Source organism: Perca fluviatilis, chromosome 19, assembly GCF_010015445.1.
Source record: "Perca fluviatilis chromosome 19, GENO_Pfluv_1.0, whole genome shotgun sequence".
Lineage (NCBI taxonomy): Eukaryota > Metazoa > Chordata > Actinopteri > Perciformes > Percidae > Perca > Perca fluviatilis.
In genome coordinates this window covers 24,296,819-24,320,937 of record NC_053130.1, presented here as the reverse complement: position 1 = coordinate 24,320,937, position 24,119 = coordinate 24,296,819, and the positions used below count along the sequence as shown (strand labels likewise).

At 41.8% G+C, this 24,119-nt stretch overlaps 1 protein-coding gene across 12 annotated transcripts in view; it reads right to left on the bottom strand.

Annotated features, from left to right (window-relative positions):
* The window catches only part of ablim1a (actin binding LIM protein 1a), a 44,596-nt gene that overhangs the window by 8,304 nt on the left and 12,173 nt on the right, over positions 1-24,119 (bottom strand). For 6 of the 12 annotated variants that reach the window (XM_039783100.1, XM_039783096.1, XM_039783092.1 and 3 more), the window contains exons 2-16: positions 15,520-15,657; positions 11,277-11,460; positions 10,843-10,952; positions 8,572-8,698; positions 8,350-8,443; positions 6,234-6,321; positions 4,951-5,015; positions 3,716-3,793; positions 3,376-3,534; positions 3,106-3,150; positions 2,743-2,778; positions 2,479-2,605; positions 1,761-1,880; positions 891-995; positions 465-512 (exon numbers count right to left, since the gene is read on the bottom strand). In XM_039783100.1, the coding sequence (XP_039639034.1) occupies positions 465-512; positions 891-995; positions 1,761-1,880; positions 2,479-2,605; positions 2,743-2,778; positions 3,106-3,150; positions 3,376-3,534; positions 3,716-3,793; positions 4,951-5,015; positions 6,234-6,321; positions 8,350-8,443; positions 8,572-8,698; positions 10,843-10,952; positions 11,277-11,460; positions 15,520-15,657 (1,524 nt within the window). Of the gene's footprint in view, positions 1-464; positions 513-890; positions 996-1,760; positions 1,881-2,478; positions 2,606-2,742; positions 2,779-3,105; positions 3,151-3,375; positions 3,535-3,715; positions 3,794-4,950; positions 5,016-6,233; positions 6,322-8,349; positions 8,444-8,571; positions 8,699-10,842; positions 10,953-11,276; positions 11,461-15,519; positions 15,658-20,253; positions 20,381-24,119 lie in introns of those variants that run through there. The other 6 variants (XM_039783104.1, XM_039783103.1, XM_039783095.1 and 3 more) reach the window with 4 other exon arrangements.

Below are 24,119 nucleotides of genomic sequence, written 5' to 3'. Positions count from 1 at the left end.
AGACTATGTAACTTTTGAAGAATTAAGCAATAAAACACTTGTTCAATTCAATATGCTCATGGGTTTTGCTGCTCCAGCTTCACTGGATCTGGTATGACCACTGCAGAGGCTAATGTTAGCTAACATTAGCAGGTAATACAGTGTAAGTCATAGTCTGCTGACTTTATCGCAATTCTCCACTTGTGCTATTGTGTACAGATTACAGTGTAGCCTGTCAAAGATTGCAACTGACTCTTGGAAAATGAAGTGTCATTAACCTGAAATTGTCACAACTCTGCAAAAGTTACATCATCTCACTTTAAGAAAACTATAACATTACTACTGTGACTTGTTAAGAGACAAACTAACCCGGCTACTGTATATAACATAATTACCAAGACGCCTTACTCTGAATCTTTACTCAGACAGACATTTTCCCTTCTCTTTTTACAGTAAAACATGCAATACTAGAGAAGGAAAGGTACCATGTTGTTTGTAGATGGGTGGTTTTCTGTAGATGTTGCTCCCCTGATCTGAAAACATTAAAATGCAGACAGAAAAGACATTTACGGAGTATACAGTGCCTCTGTTATACAAGTTAAAAATCTATTGTAAACATCTCAACACCAAGCAATGACGCATAGGGATTACACTGAATTTCACCCTTTTTCCTGTGATACATCTGTATAGTTGTGAAAGAAGAGGGGAAAAAGCAAAAGCTGATTCCAAATGGAGTATAATGACAGAGATAGATAGATAGATAGATAGATAGATAGATAGATAGATAGATAGATAGATAGATAGATAGATAGATAGACAGATAGACAGATAGATAGATAGATAGATAGATAGACAGATAGATAGATAGATAGATAGGGGCAAGCAGTGACAGGGTGCGCTCCAGCTCCTACCTGGGAGGTGGAAATGTTTAGGGGTCAGAGAGAGAGGCGGGGTGACCGGCCGGCTGTCGGGCCTGAGCGGGAGGGGGGAACTCCGGCCACTCAGCGGGTCAGTGCCTCCAGTGAGAAGAACCAAGAACAGAACGTAAGCAGGGATACTAAAGGGGAACCACGGTCTGAACGGTGCAACACACAGGGACCAACGGGACCAGTTGAAGTCACTTAAAGCGAATGGGAGACATTCTGGTTGCTGTTGATAAATGCAATTCATGGAGCTGTGTGCTCTGTGCATGATGAAGGTACAAAGGCAGAGCAGAGTTTAAAATAGCGACATTGGGAAATGAGTCATGAACTATAATGTAAAAAAATAATAGTCAGTTGTATAATCTGAATCCACTGTTCAATAAGAGTTCCCTGCTTAAGAAGTTAATAACTCCCAGCATGCAGCGGCAAACTTATATTACAAAACCCTTTCTTTTTATCTCAGCCTTACAGTTTACTGGAGTGTGGAGACTCATTCTGACGAAAAAGTCATCCATCACACAACATTCGGCGAGCTGTCAGTTTGGATATTGGATTTGGATTGCTAGTATCTCTCAAGTACATGCAAAGCTGCAAAAACACAAACACAAAGAGCCAGTCAGCTACTTAGGCAGAGGCTGTGATAGTCAAAAGGTGAAAAAGTGCATGCTAGTAAGAGAAGAATCAGTGCCTTGGCTTCATGGGTTTGACCAAGACATGGGTTTGACCATTCAGGATGGCAGATGTAGTCTAATGAGAAATGGCGATGGATCCAGAATGACAGATGGGGCATTGACGGGAGGTGGCATCCCAGGTGGCAATGGAAATGATGTGTTGCCTTGGGAGTGGAGTGGCCCTTACCTTGGCTATGGGGGAGGAAGTGGTGTCTGAAAGGGGAGGTGGGGCGGGAGTCACTATTTCTGGAGCCCACACTGTTACTGCACAAGGAGGAGCATAGCTTCTGCATGCCTGTCAGAGCCTCTGCAGGGAGGGAGGGTGTGGGACAGGGGGCAAAACCCCAGGACCAGGCAGCAGAGGTGGACGGTGTGGAGAGGAGATAGAAGGTGAGAAGGTGAGGGACAAAAGAAAAGGGAGATATAGACGAATCACATGTAAAAAAAGAGGAAATAAAAGACACCCAAAGTGAGAGGTAAGGCGTATTCAAGATGAACAGTAAGAAACAAGAAAGAGTGTTACACTTTCGAATTAAACTTTTTAACGGAAAGAATAGCAAACACAGGAGAAGTTGCGCTGTTGAAGGCACAACATTGACTTTAATGTTGTTATCCTGCAAAAGGATGGCTTGTCCATCATGACAAAGCAAAAATCAAGAGCATACAGTAACAACCCCAAAGTCAATTTTGGTGAAGTTCCCCTTTAAAGTGGTCAACAGATCAGAAGGAAGGAGGGAAGTGAGAACCTTAAGGTGGAGGGTCAGTGAACTCATCCACAGTGTTTTAACATCGACCTGAGCAGTAAAGATCTCATCGATCCACCTTATAACAACCCACAGATTTAATCACAGACAATGTAACAATACACATGTGCCCACACACGCACATACATTACAAATACTCACCTGGCCTGTGAAAATGCTGTGGTGACCGTGACAAGGTGGGGGTGTAACCATGGCGATTATAAACTGGCGATCCTATGGAGCCCTGACTGGTGGACCTTTGGAGGATGCGTTCCCTCCTGTCGTAGCCCTAACACACACACACACACACACACACACACACACACACACCCAGGTTATTACACATACTGCTGGCATTAATGATACATTATATACAGTATTTAAATTGCATACAGGGGACAGTTGACAAAAAGATTTTTTGCTCACCTCACCAGGTGGGGTTGGCGACATGTTTCTTGAAAACTAGTGAGAATCAAACAAGTCTGAATTATAACTTTGTTGTTAAGACCTTCTTTGAAAACAAGACAGTTTATCTAGCTAACGTTAGACTGCTCTATAGAGGCAAAAGCCCAGAAACAACCAGACAAAAATATCAGAGTATCATAATGTATGATACACCTGGGTGTTAACAGGCTTTAAAAAAAACACAGTTCTGTACCAGGACTGAGAATCTGCTGATCTTCCACATTTGGCAAGCTGTGTACCTACAACGTACATGGTCTCCTTTTTATATGATGCACACCCCTGTTCTTTCATTTATCATCATCACCATACGTAGACGTATCTCACCTTGTCATCGGGCAAGGGGGAACGCTCCCTCCTGGCAGTGTGGAGCTGTGAGGGACACCGAAGTTTAGTACAGCCTTAAAGCTTTTATTGCAGCATGGAAAAAAGAACTTCTTTGTGTTTTGTTTTTGAGGAAAAGTCTTACTAGAGGGAAACTTAGCCAACAACAAAACAGAGGATCATTTGATGACTATTTATCTTAGTGCACAGTACTCTATGTGCATAAAGATGGCATGCATGCAGGAAAAAGGTGCATGGGGTCTGTGTGTTTACCTCTCCCACATTCTCTCCTCTCTCCTCCCTCTCATCCAGGGAGGTGGTGTACAAAGGTTCATAGGTAATAAGATCAGGGCGCTCAATGTCATAAATGGCTTTGACTTTTGGAATGGCAGCTAGGTCTCGGTAATCAAGGATCTCATTGTCTACTTTTGCCTAGGGAGACAAATAAAGACAAACATGCATACACACACAAGGGTAAAGGGAGATTACCACTGGAGAACATTCTATTACCGAACAAGGCGTAACTGTCAAAATTGGCTGTTATATAAAAAAAAAGGGAACTTCTGGCGAGTAAGACAGAACATGTGGCATAGAAGTCTAAAATATTTCTTACATATATCGTGTGACCCGGTGAGCCAGGTATGCTTGAACCAGGTCTGGAACAAATACTCTCGGATGACGACCTCGTAGGCTGTGAAAAGAAAACACACAAGTGGCTGTTAGTCACAATGACGTCAGTCAGACTGTCAGTCTCCCATGATCCACAGCCCCCTGCCATCTGCACATCACCGTGATTATTACCCAAAACACTCCACCATTCGGCTTTTATACCGTATGAGCGATGAGAGGGAATTGCAAACCCTGTTTTTAGGTTTCATTAATAACATGAGGTACTTTGAAATACCAACATGTCATTTCATGATTAGGTCATTCATTTGCAAATTTGCAAAGTGAATGAGTACTTTAGCACTATAGATTTATGTTCTTAAGAACCTCATGCCTGTTTATGGGAAATGAACAGTTTGGATGGCAGCAGCAGGTCTGAGTGTAGCGTAATTAAATGAGCTTGTCACCTAATGGGTGAATGGGGATTTGGAAAAGACAAATTAGGCATCTGGGATTTCTGCTCCTCTAAATGTGTGCACAATCTTTGTCTCATGCACCTTTGATATGAGCATATAATAAGGTGTTAATAGACAAGACTGAATGGCTCCATATGACACAGAGAGGGCACTGCAGGCTGTCCCCAGTAGGTGGCAGCATACAGTGCTGTACAGTGTCTCATGTACATGGTGGAACACAGGATGATGCCATCTCATAGCCAATAGCGAATACAGTACCTGCCTTTGTGTTTTTTGGAGGAATAAGAGGGACGGAGGCAATAGCTGTGGAGGAAGGGAGAGGGGGGTTCACAGGACATCACACAGGGGTTGTGCCTCTCCAGCCTGACTCACAGTTCACACATACATCAAGGTGAACATGTGGACATGTAAATATGCACATGAACAAATACTTATACAAGCATGCAAAGGCGACACACACACACACACACACACACACACACACACACACACACACATACACACACATACACACACACACACACACACACACACACACACACACACACACACACACCCCGCCTCAATAGGCAAATTATGTAAACCACAGTAGGTTAAGGTTTAACAGTTCATCGAGGGAGCAGGAACAGCCCATGCAGAATCCCTGGTTACATATTCCAAATTTCTATCTTTTCCAGGAAAACACTGTCATGAGACATGAACAGAAAGGTGCTTTCAGTCAAGACAAAGTCATGGACAATGGAGTCAGTGACGCCCAAATTCCTACCCGCTCCCTGTGTCTCTCCTCTGTTCTGGTGGTGTTCTTGCAGCCAGGATGCCACACTGTTGATCCTGAGCAAGAAAGATGGAGAGAAAATACATTTAGAGCAACGCATGGAAATAAATTATATTCACATTATTTAAAAAAAATAATTGGTTGCATATATGACTACTTGTGTTCCAAAAGTGTGTTAGTTACTGTTCTGAGACACACTGCTGTTATTAATATCCATATTCTGCATATACTTCATACAGATGGGTGACAAATGGGTTATTACATGGGTTATTAACAGACTTAATTAAAGGCTGTCTTTGGTACACAGTACATAAATGCAATGTAATAATGTATTATGTAAAAGATTATATAAATTCCTGCACACTGTCAACACTTGGTGTATTGAAAATTCAACATTTTGGTCATAGATCTTTATCAAGCATCAAACTCATTAATATGAAATCAATATGAAATATCATCTTTACACTATGGCCAGAGGCTGCAGCAACTAATCAAAAAAAGTCCCATCAATAACAATTACACCATCACTAATTGAGAGAACAAATAAATAAATTGCCGTTTAAAACATTAAAATTGTTTTTATTGTTTATAACTCTCATTTCAGTGATTGTTTTGTAATTATCTCAGGTGTTTGTGATATGACCCCATCATGAAGGTCTATGACTGAAATGTTGCATTTTTAATACACTTAGTGCAGGAAAAAACTTATAAATGAGTGTAGACACAAATGCAGATGCTTCTACACAACACAAAGTATAAGGGGTCACTGAGTATGAAAATGATGTGAATCTTATGCTATGGCCTTAACAGAACAGCATTTTAGGAGATTTTGGAGTGACATCAGACAGCATTCTCCACCACCATCATCAAAAAACCAAATGAGGGACTATCTTTGGAAATAATTGTAGTCTCTTTAGTAGTTTTAGAGATTTATAAAATGAGCATTAAAGCTGTTCCGTTGGCTTGTGAGGAGCCAACACGTTACTAAGACACTTCAACTGCCATGCAGCCAGAGTCGGTGGAATTAGTGCAGCAAGGACATAAACGCTCAGTACATATCACACAATAAATAATAATACTTTTCTTTAATTTGTCACCAAACTCTAACAATAGTAAATTATGCTATTTAATCCCCATGCAGACAGGTTTCACATCCATAAGCCATACTCCACCTACAGAGGAGCATGCGATTCTTCAGTTTTTGTTAAACAATGACTAAAAGTGGAGTAACAACGTTTTCACGCGGCAGTGACAATGCAGGTAGGTCCACTCACCTTGCAGATACATCTCTTCTCCTTCTGTGAACATCTGATTGCACCTGCTGCATCTCGCACAGCTGGGGTGGTAGTGCTTATCTCCTGCCTGGAAAACACAGAGCGCACAGAACAGACTTGACATCACAGGAAAATGAAGATCAATGAAGCCTGCAGTTAAAGTGAGTGAAGCAGAGCTGCGACTTCCAGGAAATAACCCAGTGCTCTACCTGCACAAAACCCTGCAAGTGCAAGGGATAGTTTCATCAGTCCCTGTGTAACTGCTCTCTCTCCCTTCAAGAACTGTTGAGGAAATTGTTGCACTGGGCAGCTGCTGGTGAATATGTTCCCCTGAGAATGCTCTGCAGGTTTAATTTAAATAAGGTGTTTCTCAACAGTTTGTGAGGGAATGTGAAATAATTTAATGTATTCCAGTCATATGCTCTTTCGGTTCTCTTTCAAGCTCTTTTTCTTTCAAGAAAAAAACATGCTTGTTAAATATGGCCACCATGACATCTGCCCGTTTGACACAATCAACCTGTATTCTATATCTGAGTGATCCTTTTTGCGATAACCTGCATAATGCAATCCAATAAAATGATCTGACGACTAAAGCGCCTACATTTCCATCACTACATTGATGTGGCACTTTGCATGCAAAGAGACCCATTCAAAAAGCCTATGTGACTTTGACCGGGGAGTGATAAAATACCCAAATGAAATTGTGCCTGCTGTATAACAACCCTCAGTAACATTTCAGCTAGCAAGTGGACACTCAGCGATATGGAGCAACTGACTAATATTTGCATTTTTACATTTTACAGAGTGGCTATAACAAGCACTTCACAGCACCTCCTACCCAATACTCTCCTCACGTACACTGTAAAACAGAATCTCTCTCTCAGGGATAATAAAGGTGCTTGTGCTATATGTGTAGTATGCCATTAAATACTCTCCCTATTTCTCTCAGCTGTTAATAGCTACATTAATTACCCCTGCATTAATAAGCCATTCACTCCCAGAGGAGCAGACAGTATGCATACCCACCGATGGCTACACGGTATTTGACCTGGGTCTTGGGTCAGTGATTAGACAGACTGCTATGGCTTTGGCCACACTGATCCATTGGCAGCAGTTCAGGGGTGAGATGCCAAGGCCTTTTTCCGATTGTCATAAAGGCCTGCCTTAGTGCTGGATTACTTTAAGCCTGGCTGGCTAGCAGTGACATTTTTATACCATTAAATGACACATAACTCAGTGTCTGATTGGATCACTGTCTGCAGAACAGACAGGCCAGCACTTGTTTAAGACACCAGTGAAAACAGAGAGCGTCAAGGATAGAGGTGTTGTTTTACATAAACTCGGCTCAGACAACGTTAATAACGTTTAAACCAGACTTTTATAACAGCTGCATGACATACATAATTGATGAATAATGATCACTTTCTAAATGTCAGATCACATTAGGTAATATATAATTTGTGGCAAAGCGAGCTATGGCCGTGTGCAAGCACGTGTATTTAGGCAGAGTTGGAAAGACCTAAAAAATCTGCTAAGAATTAATCTTTTAGTTGAATGCCTACATGTCGAGAGTCTATTTGGCTCTGTGACAAAGAGATTACACCCGAGATTATCAAACTACATTTCACAATTTCACTCCTATGAACATCCTCTGTCTGTATGGGTAGAAGAATTTAGACGGTACAACCAACTCTCAAACTGTGTTGTTAACTATGTGTTGACCTATTTCTGTAAAGCCACATAATGCAAACATTTATTTGAAACTTTTTAAAAACATTAAGGACTGTGAAGTCATTGTGAAAGCATTTGTTCCCTTAGAATTCTTTCAAACTTACCTCAGGCACGGATTCATATGAAATCCAAGTGCACAATTAATAGTCTTTTTACAAAAGCATACAACAGGCTGCACAGAGAGACATCAGCCTATAGGGAGCTAATCAGAGGATGTTGAAGTTGAAGAATGTGATGTGTGTGTGTGTGTGTGTGTGTGTGTGTGTGTGTGTGTGTGTGTGTGTGTGTGTGTGTGTGTGTGTGTGTGTGTGTGTGTGTGCGTTTGTTTGTGTGTGTGTGTGTGTGTGTGTGTGTGTGCGCGCACGTGCATGCGTATGTGCCTTACCTCTAGCACCTTCCCTGTGATGAATTGATGACACGCCTCACACTGAACTCCAAAATGGATCTGGTAGTCCTTCTCACAGTAGGGGGCGCCGTCCCTGAGAGGAGACAGACAAATCTAAATAGCAGGGACTTGACAGTGAAATATCATAATGTGTGTGTGAACCTCATGCAGGCCTAAATTTGACCAAGTAGCCTGTAATTACAGTAAATATGAGCTGCTTACTTGCTGATGTACTCCCCGGTCAGCACTTTGGTGCAGGCCTTACACTTAAAGCAGCCCAGATGCCACTGTTTGTCCAATGCTAGAAGAGCCTGTCCGTTCTTAATGTCTCGACCACATCCTGCACAATCTGCGGAAAAGCAAAAGTGGCATGGCTTAAAAACACAAAGAAATCAAGTGTTCTCACAACAGAAACTACAAGAAAATACAATAACAGAGCAAGGAAATAACTGAAGAGTGAAATTATAATCGCTGGAAGGTTTGTTTCATGTAAAAACACAGCCTTTAATGGGCTCGCAATATTAACAAATGCAAATTATAGCATGCAAAGAATAAGACTTCTTGTCAGTTCTGACCCAAGACACTAGAGGGTGATAGAGGGTAAACAGCAATGTTCTGACAGCTGCCTCTTTCTATCATCCACATCTCTCTTACCATGGCTCTAAAAGCTCCATCCATATCCAAGTGGGATCCTGAGGCTCTAAAAGTGCAAGAGGTTGGTTTCCAAACGAACAATCTTCCTGTCATCTCTTCTTTAATGAATAGAGGATGAAAGCAACACAGAGCCCGCTGCAACCACAGGGGACGATAACTACGTAAGGCATAACGAGGTTGCGATGATGACGTGAGGAGAATCAGCATGCCTTATTTATAGGTGACCTTGTCTAAAAGCTCTTCAAATGCCAACAGAGAGACCAGTGGGGGTGAAAAAGAGAGAGAGATAGAGAGAGAGAGAGAGAGAGAGAGAGAGAGAGAGAGAAAGAACAGGAAGAGGGAGGATGAGAGGAGTTAGAAGAGGAGGGGTTTTAGGGCTGCACATTCCCTGTTCCAGAGAAAGGGAAATGCCTTTTGAGAGATATGCGTATCCGCCATCTTGCTGAGAGTTAAAGAAGAAGAATGTTGAATTCATTCATGAAGATGAATTTCATTGTCTGCTCAATCAATATGAGGCTACAGCCAGTATTCACTTAGCTTAGCTTAGTTTAGCTTATGTTGGCGGCTGCTAGAAACGAGGGCTTACAATTAGCCTGGCTCTGTTCAAAGTTACTAAAATCTACCTACGAGCACCTCTAAAGCTCACTAGTTAAAATGTTTTATCTTGTTTGTTTAATTCGTACAAAAAGTATGGGTAGGTTTGCTAAGCTAAGCTAACCGGTGCTGGCCTCAAAGCTATAGTGCGTAGTTTCTGTCACCCCCATGAGGAATTCTAAGTAATGACAACAAAACTGTCGGTGGGTCTACATGATACAAGCCTTACGTGATCGCGCACCGCCCACACCCCTCCTCCACGCAGTTGCTAGTAGCCAAGGACACGGAGGATTTAAAAAACATGATGGACTTTCCAGAAGAGGTAATTATCTTCACTCGAGTTTCTGCGCGGGAAAGTCACTGGACGCCACAATCTTCTGAACATAGCCATACTGAGAAATACAGAGAGAGAGTTGTGTGGAGCTGATAGTCTTGATTAGCTTTGTAGCAACTCCTTTGGCAATGGCTTAATGTAACTGACTTTATGAATATCAAAAAGTTACGCACTAAACCTTTAACCTTCATATTTTACGTACAGATATGAGTGGTGTCAATCTTCTCAGATAGCTCTCAGAAAGAACGTGTGTAGTGTATTTTCCAATGTCCAACTATTTTTTTAGTAGCTTTAAGGTTGGAAAAGTCATCACTGAGTAAAATTTTCAAACCCAAGACTCAAGCTGTGTCTCATTGTATACACACTTCCCCATAATGTTGCTACATTACCACTAGTATTACTACTACTACTACCACCAATAGCACTGGTACTATTTACTACATTTTTAGTTTGGAAACTTCTGGATCTTGACTAGTACTAGTTCAAAGTGAATTTTTGTTGGTTTGAATAATGTTTGGCTATACAGCACAAGTTGTTAATGAGTCATGACTCAACACGCTCAACCAGGTGAGCTAACCAGGTGCCCGCCCATAATGATGGCAAATGAAATTGATGGTAATAATGTGTGGGCAAGATGACTGATGTCAACCTGAAAATCGTTTTTCACGGCACAAATATCAACATATATACACGTAACAAACAATGCATGACTCATACCTGAAAGCTCAATTTTTCAGAATTTTTATTTTTCTAAAACATTTTTTAATTCCTTGAAATAATCCACTTTCACTATGAATCCTACTGTGAACCTGCCAATTCTGTGTGGAAGCCAAAATAGCATAATGTGAAAGTGAATGCCTTCCTGTGCATTAAACCTGTGTGCATGTGTTTATTAGACAATAGCAACTTACTGCTGGAGCCCAGGACGTCCTTTGGTCCCGGAGACATGGGCTCGACACAGTACTGACACAGGCAGTCCTTCCCATTAAAGGTCACCCTGTCCCCGGCGGGGAACGGTCGTCTGGAAGAGGGGTGACATGAACAGTCGGTCAACAAGACATGAGCTGCAGCCTGTGGTAAATGTAAGAGTTATTTATTTGTGGCTCGCAGGCTGTCTGATGGTGAAGATGACAGGACCCGATGATGTGGATGTGTGTAAACACTGTGCGCCTAAGGAAGCCATTTAGTCAGATGATGCAGACGTGACACTGTCTACTGGTATTGCTGACATCTTTGATTTCAACAACCGTCCATCAGTTCACATGATTCTGAGCAGAATTTCATAATGACTGTATTGGAAAGGTTCACACAAATTGCAAGAAAGTAAGGTGTCTGTTTGTCTTACTTGCAGATGGTGCAGACGAAGCAGGCAGGGTGGTAGGTCTTGCCCAGGGCTGTGACCACTTCCCCCTCCACAAAGTCCCCACAGCCATTGCAGCGTGTGCCGTGCATGCGTTGGTAGTCCAGCGTGCACAGATAATCTCCATTCTTCATGAAGAAGCCCCCCTGGGCGAGGTCACAGCCACATACTGTACGGGACATACACATTGGCACTCTGCGAGTCAGGTCATTTACCCATATAACACATGACACATCCAACCATCAAGTCACCCAACTCCTCCACACATCAATGGCTTTGTTAAGACTTGCTAGTCGGTGTAATCCTGAGAGGCTCAGTGAATGCATGACATGGATGCTGAAAAATACATTTTAACAGCTGTGTTCGTTACAATGTGAAGCGCAACGTACAATCCTTTTATCAGTGTTTACAGTCACCATAAAAGAAACTAAACATTCTCACTTTGGAGGAACTCTGCATCGAGGGGTCATGTCGATTAATCAGCACTACCACTGCAAGGTCTTTTGATTGTCCATGTGGAGGTGGAGCGTTCAACGAAACAACAATTCTACAATTGTCTAGGACAGGAAATGGCCTTGAGCTGTTCATGAAGATAGATACTCTATACTACACTGAAGGTCTCCAACAAGCTTCCTTCAATTCAAATATAACCTTGTCATCTAGACAAACATGAAAGACTAGCAAAGGCAGAAATAGCAGTTAGGGAACAATTAAGAGTTTTGGATAGTTTAATGTTGGTGTGACGCTGTTATCAGGTTTTAATGACCATATGAAAGATTTACTATTTCGGAGGAAACATGAAATTCAAACATTTGAATGTACATTTGAATACAATAGCTTTGATCTCTGTGAAATCAAGCAGAGACATCCAGGATGGCTACCGATTCATGGCTTTTTACTTTTTTAAATATGAAAAATTAAACATCTTGATAATATTTTAGGTCCATATCACCCACCCCTACATCTTAGTTTAGGGTGTTAGCGTGCATTAACTAATCGACACTAAACACAAAGGCTGATAAGAATGTCTTTTTGTGTGCTTATTTGGTCATAAAAAAAGTATTGGACACATGAAATAATGATGCTATAGAAAGTTAGAGTACAGGATCACCAAAGTTATTACAATTCAGTCTGTACAAAATGCCATGCCAATCCATCCAATAGTTGTTGTTAGTTAGTTAGTTCAGACTGGACCAAAGTGGTGGACTGATTTTGACCAACATACAGATCCCCATTGAAAAAATCCATGTTATCCAATGCTTCAACAGATATTGTAGTTCTGATGACATGCTGCCTATGGTGGCTGATTAGGGGGGAATGTTAGGGTGTGGTGGCTGATTAAAAAAATCTTGGCTTGAATAATCACTTATTTTCCATGTCACATTATATTATTCTCGTAGTTTTCCCATTTATCAAGACTCACTTATTGTCAGACAGAAAATGATGACTGCATATGTTGCGTTAACTCCACATATGGTTTGATCACGATTCAGACATAAGGCATGTCTATAAGTACAGTATTTCCACCAGATACTGATCACATGAGCCATGTAGTGCACCATTCCAGCACCACAGATTGAGCCTGGTAATTTAATAGCCTTTTGGAAAGGCCACAACTAAGAATGAAAATATTTAGATCTTTGAGAAGACTGCACCTAATCATTCTTATACAATGAGCCACGCTAAATCCTGGGGATGAAAGGGAGCGAGTGAGGGGAGAATCAGATTTAATTGCATTAGGGCTCAGGGGTGATGGAATTAGCTTGTAAGCTATCTGAGTCAAGAGAAAATCAGCCATCGGTGGAGATTCTGTGGCCTTTAACCGTGAGGTCCAACCACCTCAGCTTTTCAACAGATGCATGCCATTACATTAAATTATTTTTTTGTAAACTTAAGAAGGTCAACTTGTGAAATTAAAATTAAAGTGATTTCAGAGAAACTAAAATATTTTGCTTTTGTGCATTTGGAACACTGTAGTGCCTGTTCAAAACGTGCTGGTTTGGAACGGGCTGATTGCTTGGCCTCTGGTATTGCTGCTTGCAGCTTTCTCGAAAACTGCTCAACCAAACAACTTCATACTTGACACCGCACTTCCTTGGTTTCTGAGCAATACACCTGCCATGACATAGCTGCGTCCCCTGGTAATGCTAGAGTATATATGAAATTTCCTTACAGCTAGCTATTTGGGACGAGGCTATTAGTAAGTGAACGGTTGTTGAGAAGACTTTTTTGGGGGGCATTTTAGTCCTTTATTTTCACAGGACAGCTGAAGACATGAAAGGGGAGAGAGACGGGGAAATGACATGCAGCAAAGGGCCGCAGGCCGGAACCGAACCCGCGGCCGCTGCGTTGAGGAGTAAACCTCTACATATGTGCACCTGCTCTACCAGCTGAGCTAACCTGGCCACGTTATTGAGAAGATTGAAGGACAGACAGACACTCCTTACATTTTTAGTTAGATGAGATAAACACATGCAAAAAGTGGCTGTTTGAGATTTCCCTGCCAAGGGGATAGTGACCACAACTGACGGTATTATTAGTCCTACAAGTTGGAGACACACAACAGCACATATAAATTTATAGAAAGGACTAAGCCAGTGTGTATTTTGGCTATTAAAGCAGCCCTCGTGTCCTATTTGGCAACCACTAACTCGTGTGCACAAACACACATACACTTTTAGTACCACTGGCTATCTAAAGGCATGTATATCCACTTAAAGGACTGAATTAGGTAATAATCTCAGCGTTTGCTTGTGTTATGCTGGGCCGTTGGTGACCTAAGATAACTCGATAACAGTGCTTCAGTCACAGATTAACTACAAGGGCTTCAGCAGAGCAGGTTTAGCCTACAAGATTGACACTGCTTGGTCGGCCGTGGGAAGCTAAATCGTAATCATGCCAGAATGCCAGAAATCCATCAGTAATAAGGCTAAACGCAGAAGGATTTGCACTGTAACTTGTCATAGCAGTCTGGATGGTACTTTAATTAAAGTATGTAGGTTTGAGAAGTGAAGATAAGTCATGCCACCCTGTATCTCTCTCCTTAGAGGAGGATGGAAAGCACGCTGTGGCCTTTAGGGAGTGCTCCTGTCCAACCTTGTGTGATTGGCATGCTTTTTGGGACAGACGTTGAAAAACTACATTTAGGTAAATTGCCCTTTAGGTAAAAAGACAAAAGTGTGACTAAACACTTTTGTCTTTTTACCTAAAGGGCCATCAGTCATATGACTCCTCTTAATCTGGATCAAAGACTGTACATTTTCAGGATAATTGCCTCACATACGAGTCCCTTGCCTTCCACTCCCTGTATGTTACCAATGTTAAACTCTGTTCTATTAGTAAAAAAACAACCTACAAACTAGCAAGCTACACACTGAAAATAGGAAGTTTTGAAGAAAATTTGGATCGTGCAATGAGGCAGACCTGCTTGGTTCTTTCGGGAAATGATTGTAAAGACTTACAAAGAATATGTTTTAGGACATTTACTATCTAACTAGGACGTTTTGGGACCGATTGGTGAGATTGCTGTGAACGAAGGATACACAGTGATACACTGGTAAGAGCAAATTATGTTTAACTATGTATAAAGCTGATTTAAATAGCTCACGTTACTGTATTGTGTGAACAGTGTGGCGTTTTCTTTAGCAGGATGCCATTTTGCAGAGGCACCGTCGCTGCGTCCGGTCCAGAGCTTAGCGCCGCCCAAGACAATAGTGATTGGTTTAAAGAAATGCAAACAAACCAGAGCGTTTTTTCTCCTATTCCAGAATGTGTGTATAATGAACCAGACCTTACTCTGCAGCGCTGTGGAGATACTGTTGGTCTGGCAATGCGAGACTAGACTCCTCTATACCTATGAACTATCATACTCCATCACAGGAGAGAATCATATTTAGCAAAACACAACTAGTCAGCATAAGGCAGCATGCCCTGAATGAAAGGAAGCAAATGTCCTACTATTATGACAGCATGAAACTAGCTATACATTTTAAAACTTCACACCTTAATTGCCAATTTTCACACATGTCCCACATTATTCTTTTCCAATTCAGAAAAAATAAAGACAGGCTCATTTTTATATCGTAAAGACATACCTTATTTAGACCGGCCTTTTTGAATATAATATAAGGGTTGTCTCCTATGGAGTAACGCTGAGCCAAATCACAATCAGTAAATACACGTGAAACCTATTTAACAACAGATATTTAATTACATAAAATGCCAGTACCTTTACAGGTGAAGCACTTGAGATGGAAGTGCTTGTTCTGCACCCGCAGCACCTCGCCCTTACATGGCTCCCCGCACTTGTAGCACTGAATCAGGGGCTTCTCTGTGGAGTGGTGGTGTGTGTCCTGTGCATGAGCCACTGCAAGAGAAGAGACATTAATGTTACTATTGAACTGGTAATGTTGATGAGTCATAGCGGTCACTCAGTGCAGTTTTTGTAACATTGCTGTTCATCTGAGGCCACGCTGTGAATCTGAATCTGCAACATCACACAGACCCCAATGACCAACTGCTGAGAGCCTGTCAGATTGAAAAAAGGACAACATTGAGCAGGACAGCACAACTTGGGGTTCACGGCCCAGATAGGCTCTCTAGAGAGAAACAACCTAAATATAGTCTGTCTTTATCAGTGGAGGATGGACAGGCAAAATGCTGATCAGGGCTTGGTAAATGGCATCCTAAAAGCGTACTGATAAAATCAGTTTCGCTAGTGAGTTTACTGTACTTTCATCCTTAAAGGAAAATGTCATGAGCCATTAGCTGTCTATGCCTAGATAATGTTCCTAGTAATAATTGTGCAGGGCACGCTATATATGGGTTCCTATTGCCATGTTTAGAAGACAAATTTTTGTGTCAAACACTGCCTGACATGAACTCCTGTCCTATGCTTTTTGGGGCTGGTGTTCCATTCGTTCCATTCAATTCTTCTCTGTGGATGTCAAGTGTTTGACAGTAAGCAGAGCATGGCACTCAGCTCAGATAACAATATAACAGAGCAGGCTACATGTTTGCTGCAATTGAATATCTCACCCTGTGGAAGAGTTGCAAATGAGTGAATTAAACAAGAATAAGGTAACAATGTAAAGGTAAAGGTAAACAATGTAAAGTAACTTTGCACAAGCCAAATCAAACATTAGCAGCTTTGTGAGGCTGTACTTCCATTCCATAACAATCCATCACATAGTTGTTGGGATATTTCAGTCTGAACAAATTAGTGGACCGACATTGCTATCCCTAAAGCCATAATGGTGCCACCAAGATGTATTGAAAAAGCCTACTTTTAATGGCAATATTTTAAAATGACTCTGATTGCAGAGCATGCAAAGATCCTAATCTGAGTAAAGATTTAGACATCACTTTCTTAATGTGAGGTTTTGGGACAACCATTATAATTATATAAGACAGAGAAGCTGTTATCATCTTGCTTTATCTCGACAAGCAGTATCCAGTGTTATCTTTAGATCCATGACACGTCAGCCTCTGGCCCTCCTCAGTAGAAAATTTGGGCGTCCCTGACATAGACAGACATTAATCCAGCACTACTGTACTGGATGTAACTACTGCTGCAGTGCCGCACTGCACACAGCTTATCAGCTGTTCTGAAACCACCATATTATTTTATATTCAGGAGCATTAACCAGCTATGCAGCCCCTCTCTCTCATCCTCTCATTTCCTCTTTGTCTCTCTTTTTCAAACAAAGATACACAAAACACACACACACACACACACACACACACACTCTTAGAATACACATTAAAGGATCTTTGGTCTTTCTGCTCTGCAATAAATCATTAGTCTGCAAGGCTAAAATAAGACACCACCAAAGGCACAGAAATAGCATCATGACCAATCAATGGTCTACCAAGGAAAGACATTACTCTGGATTATTGATGACTTGGCCTACCTTGCATCCCACTTCTACAGTTGCAGAGGTTTTCTGATATTGAGTGGTTGTTTAATTGCAGTAAAAATCAAACAAGCAAGATAGCCCAGTCTTCAGAACATTATTTTCTTGATGAGACACTTCAACAGTCTTTGATTCATTGTCTAGGGGCAGTCTAAAATATCCTGTGCCAATTCTTAAGGATACAAATTCACAGAGCGTCGGCCCATTCAGAATTTGGATTGAAATGGAAGTGAGAGAAGTTGTGAAAAACAGTGAAAGAAGAAGACGGGATAACAGGATGGAGGCTGGAAGGGATGTGGGTATGAGAGGGTGGGGGATCTCTTTCCCTGGTGTCTCTGATGTGATTACACTCAGCAGGACTATGAGTCATCTCTGGGTGAACCAGACTACTGTGACAGCAAACTGAGTCTCAGCAGCTCTGTGTGTGTGACATTGCACCTCTACAGGAAAACACACAGGCCATCTGGGTAACTGCACGTCATTTTAAGCCTCATGGACACTTTTCATCCTGGAACAAGTAAAAGGAAAATTCCAGTTTATTACAACTTAGTTCTATATTTTTTTTTTTTTTTTTTGGCCACCATTTCTACCAGTAATGTAGACTGTACACTGTACTCAATTAAAGTAATTGTTAAGATCTGGACACAAACACATCACTACAACTAAGAGATATGAGTGGTCAGATGATCAGACTGTATTTGGAGGTAAAACCAAAAGTCAGCACATCCGAAAAGTTGATCCGTCATATTGCCACAGCTACAGTAAGTACGAAAGGTCAAAGCTGAACCTAGAATTAGGTCTGTAAATTGTGATGGATGTTTACAATGGACAGGTTAGGTTCTACTTTTACCATTCCCCTTTGTTTTTTTCTTTCAAATAAGTTAAACGGAGGGTTTGTTTAGAACCTGCCTGAATTACTTACTGCTTGTGTTACTTGCCCCATCTGTTAGGGATACATATCAATCAATCATTCAAAAAGTAATAATCATACTTTACTAATTGCTCAGCAGCAAACATAATGCATTAGATTATTTACCTTACTTTACTTTTGTTACTCAGTCCAGCTCTGTCAAAGGTGCTTCTAAACATCTCCATATCTTCCACACCTACGCATTGCATATTTTGTATTTAAAGCTATAGTGCGTAGTTTCTGACTCCCCCATGAGGAATTCTAAGTAATGACAACAACACTGTCGGCGCGTCCACATGACACAAGCCTTACGTGATCGCGCACGCGCCCTCACCCCTCCCCCTACGCAGTTGCTAGTAGCCAAGGAGGACACGGAGGATTAAAAAAACATGATGGACTCTCCAGAAGAGGTAATTATCTTCACTCGAGTTTCTGCGCGGGAAAGTCACAATCTTCTGAACATAGCCATACTGAGAAATACAGAGAGAGTCGTGTGGAGCTGATAGTCTTGATTAGCTTTGTATCAACTTATTTGGCAATGGCTGAATGTAACTGATTCATAATATAATATTAAAAGGTTATGCACTAAAGCTTTAACACATGTAGAAATAGAAAACCAGGCATAGTTGTTTTACAACCAGGCAACCCTATAATTTGGAGAGATCCAGTAGCTAGCTTAGCTTCGGTGACTGCACACAGTTCCCCATAAGTCCTGACCTCAGATGTGCGGTTCACACACCTCCAACGCTAAACAAAACTAGGTTATTCTTGAAGGCGTGCCCGTGGCAAAGAAAACATAACAATTCCAACAAATTTGGAATTGCCTGGAGTTGCATTTCTCCCCTTTGTGAGACTTTGCCTCCCCCCCCCCAGCTCAAGTCTTTGTGCCAAGCTAGCGCGTCCTGAAACTGTCCGTCCACAGAAAGGAGAGAGACCAAACTGCCAACAACCCTTCATAAAACTCCTGGTAAGACAATGAACAAATTGATCCCCAAATGTTTAAGTAACTGGATAAGAACTGTAATGACATTACCGAATTTCAAATTGTAATCCTTTTCACCACTCGTTACTGAAAGAAGTGATTACTGAAACATGTTACTAAGTAATGCATTACTGCCCAACACAGGATTTGGAGTTGTGTTTCTGGCAACCTGGCTAATAAGCTTTACTACTCTCCTTTAGCTCTGGTTTGGTCTTTTTAGCTGCTAAATGCATTCACTATGTTCATCCTTTTGGTGGGCAGGGTTTTTAGAGCTTTTTTTGCATTAAACAGCTGCCTGCTATTTCTGAAAACAACGCCGATTAGAGTGGTGACAGTGAACCAAAACAGTTGCAGGCTGTGAAACCAAATCAATGTGTTAAAAAACACTAAAAAAGCTCTGTAGATCTGAGGGGAACTGCAGAGTCAGTGGTGGTAATTCTCTGTGGGTTTGTCACTACACACAAGTCATTTTATCCAGTGTTCATATAAAACTATTGATGAGAGCAGCTTTGAAGTATATATTTTACTTGGCTGTGATGCAAACAATCTCTCTTAGAGTCGAGAGTATTGCCGACGTACTATTTTGAACATTTCATTTCATAGAGAGTTGTGTTGTCAGCGGGGACAGCCCAGCATGGAAAAGTCAACACTGCTTACGTCATAACAGGTTGACAAAAATCCAAAACAGATGTTTGAATCCCATGCACAGAGGATCTAAAAAAATCAATGAGTGCTGTGTGTTTTTTTAGCTTAACCCCACCTCTTCCACTGTAGAGTGTTTGCACAGAGGGAGAGAGACTGTGGCAAAGTCAAGCCGAGATGGTTACTCTACATGGTGTTTCAAAAAATTAAGAAAGCCAACATCAGAAGATTTGAATTTGCTTAAAGAATTCAGATCGAACCATTTATAGGACTTGTTTGGACATTGGTCTCTTTCAAACGTTTAGCAGGCCTTACGACTTTACAAAAGTTAACAATTTTACTGCAATAACATCAATTTGAAATAACATCAATTTGAAATAAATCCATTAAGACTTTAGGGGTTCTTCTGATGGCAGTAAAATGGCGCCTGATTTGCTAGAATGTACATTATATAAATGCTATAAATAAGTAAGCATGCGGTACATGAAGCAACCTCAGCACAGAGGAACTTACTGTGAAATATACAGTAGTACAAATTTTCCGACTGCTGCTCACATTCCTCATTCTGGGCTGGATGTGTTGGCTGTGCTGACAGTGTGATCTGTACTGCCTCATCACCAGGGGATACAGTGACTGATATGAGCCTAAACACACAATGAACACACACACACACACACACACACACACACACACACACACACACACACACACACACACACACACACACACACACACACACACACAACCATGGTGCTGAGGGAACAATAACCAGCAGAGCATCCCAAAGCCAGGCGTAGATGAAAGGGGGCTGCTCTCTCCACCCCTACATCCCCCATTTAAGCAGAGCCTAGCTGCGTTGGCAATAATAAAAGCTTCAGATGAGCCTCTGGAGGGAAGTGAAGAAGGCCATCTTGAATCCCCTGAGGACAGATTTTCCCGTAACACGTGCCCCGGCCTTGCTGGTAAATAACAATAGAGCGGGCTTATTGACCGAGAGTGCGGGATTTGCTGCGGAAGCTTCAGACTTTTTTGCCTTCATTTCCTTCAAGGAACCCCGAGGAACACAAAGCCATTGTAGTGGTTTGCAAATGCACTGGGAAAAGGGGAATTAAATCAAACAATAGATGAGAGACGAAAAGGTCTAATAAAATATTAGTCGCTCACTGCCTTTGTTACTAAGATTCACAGACAGATGAATTTCCAGTACAGACACATAGCAGCCCCAAAGGAGCGTGTGTCTGTACAGTATGTGCACATGTGCCTTATGAGTGTGTGTGTGTGTGTGTGTTACAAAGTGAGACAGAGGGATAGATAAAGAGAGTGGCAAAAACTCCACTCTTGGTAACCATGCCAATACTTTGGGCCCCAGATGTGTCTGCTTCATAGACAACGAAACACACACGAACACACTTTTTACTCCAGTATCCATCCAATCCAACCAGTTTGGGATGGAATATTCCAAGGGGGTCTGACCCTCAATGAATATCAAAGGGCACAAAATATGCCCACCATGAAATCCCAATGCGTGATCGGATGAGTGTGTGTTTGGGGGAGGGCGTTCAGAGCTCTTCATCACCCAGACATAACAAGGAGCTCTTAACCCTCCCCTCCATGAATATGTATGGCTGTATTCACTGCCTCCCCGCCCCTCTGCCCCACCACCAGCGTCCCAGACAAAGCACTTCAAACGCGGGCACAAATTGCAGGGGGGAACCCTATCGGCCTCCACCAGGCCCCCCAACCTTAAATAACTAATCCTCAGGGACCTGGGTTTGGAATAATTATCTGTTCTGAACGCTTGAACGCCACAGTGCGGAGCTTTGTTGTTGGGCAGGTACATAATAATAATACTACGCTGATAAACAAAGACAGGGACTTCCAGTCCAGCTACTTATCTGAGCGGAGACAATGGTGGCTTCATGAACTGCAGAAGCCATTGTGTTTGTGTCAGAAGTGGAGCTGATGAAGGCCTTAGCTCTTTGCCTCTGAATGCTGTCCCATTATGGCCCCACACTCCTGTGTCGTATTTCCTGTGATAATCAAACCGATTGATGCCAGACAGGGAGGATGTTTGTTGACTGGCACAATGTATCGCTACAGTCTTGTGTTTCTTTCATGTGATTCTCGCATCGCTCTTGTTGTTAAAGCCTGTATATTTTAGGTCAGTGGCTGTCTCTCCCCCGGCTGACCACTTATCTCATCTCTATATTCTGGTCCTGTGTGTGTCAGCTGTACAAACAGTGTGTGTGTCTATGAGAGTGTGTGTTGCACTGACGTCTGTGAAAGGGTTTAGCTTCTCTTTCAGGGGGTAGACACTGGCAAGCTTCAAAGACGAGGCACCACTGCAGTTGTCTGCAGCACTCTGCGAAATCACGGGACGCAGCTACACAGACACATGACATTAGGCTTTCATGTTCAGGTGGTGAATGCAGGTTGTTCTGGGAGTTGGTGACGTGCATGTGATGATGATTATCCAATTTCACAGAGCGCGGTCAGCGAGGTCTCTTAGGCAATGTAACGCTGAGAACGCAAGGAGGAGAAAGAGCATAAATAAATCAACTAGTTGTATAAAAGTGCACAAATCTCAGAAGCACGTGTAGATCAAGATCAGAATGCCTTGGGTACACATGGCCCCAATAAATTACAAACTATTTCAAGGGTATTCTTGGCTTTGAAAATAGGACAACCGCCTGCAAGCAGACAAAACGCTAACACGGCAATCCTTTTATTATGATTCATCATCCTGGGCATACAGTATAATTTAGTATTTGGTCAGCTGTGCATGCTGATGGTACAGAGCCCACCTGGCCTCAGACAGATTGCACGATGAGCTCCCTGGAAGATACAAGAAGAAATCATATGTGGCAGAGGAATGAAAATCTAGAGGCCACTAAATGTGAACGATAAACCCAGACAATTCTCCTGCCACCAACAGATCCCAAGAGGCGAGGCAGCGGGTTAAGTCTAAGGAAAAAACTTTCAGAGGGATTGTGGGAGATGAACATGTGGCAGCCAGAGGTTACGGGTGTTCTGCCAGCCTTGGGACTCGATGGCACAGGCCTTTTTCTTTGTGGCTAGTCGAATCCACATCAAGAGAACAAGCTACCTAAACACTTGATCTGTCAAAAAATCTGTAAACATGTTTTGTTTTTTTTTGTGATAAAAATATCACATGCCCACACATAGAACACTGGCTGGAGGATCAACTCATTAAGCTTCTACTGAAACACAGGAGTAATATATCAAAGCTGGTTCAATTGACACACTATTAATGGAGTGTAATGGTGACGCATAATGACTTATTACTGTGATTCATTACCTTCATATTCACTTCCAGTCCGGTTGACTGTTAATGTGGAAAACGTTGATGTAATAGTTAGTAATATTTATGGATTCAGTATAAGTTACATGCTTATAAATCAAATATTTCTTGTTAATTTTTCTTTGTGGTTAAAGTCAAAAGGAAAGGAAGAACATTGTTGTCATCATTCTTCATCTCTGAATTTAAACCAGACATTTTTATTATAGAAAATTATGCCTATGGAGCCGCTTGCAGTGAGTCATAGTGAGACAAACAATGGTTAACCTCATGACCACATGCCCCAGCAAATTGCTGGGAATGTTAATATCTCTGGAACATGCCCCCTGACCTCACCTAATTCATCCCACGCAGCTGGGCAACCTCACTTATAGGTAGAAAAAATCATCTTTCTCTTTTAACAGGACACTATGAATGAAGCCACAGCTGACAACAATGGAGTGTGCCTTTTAGATGGTCACCATGGCAACGGCTGCAGACAGAGTGAGCGAGAGAGCGAGAGAGAGAGAGAGACAGAGAGAGACAGAAACAGAGAGTGCAGGTCCATAGCTCTGCGCAGTGTGGATCCCTACACTAGTGCTCCACTTATTCTCTCTACATGTTATCGCATCATATTCAGCCTGTATGAGAAGACGGACGTTTTAACCTGGAACTATCTATTATCACTCTATACGTTTTGCTGTCACGCTCCTATACAAGCCAGATGCTTTGTTCCAACATACATTTACATAAAGACAGACGCTGCCAAATTAAGCCAGACTCCAACCCAAGCATCATCAGCTGCTAGAGAGTACTGAAAAGGGCGTAGCATGTTCAAGTCTTTAACTAGAGAGAACCCGTTGATATATCGAAGGTGCATCTTTATACGGTGTTATTATGTTTCTTGCAAGCAACACACACACACATAAAAAAAGCCATGTCTATATTACTGTGACTATATCACACATCTAAAACATAATCAATTTCAAACTAAATCTAATTCAAACAGCCAGACAAGGCAGTTCAAATCCAACTGGACATGCTGCACAGCTATACACACTGCAGACAGTGAACAGCCCAA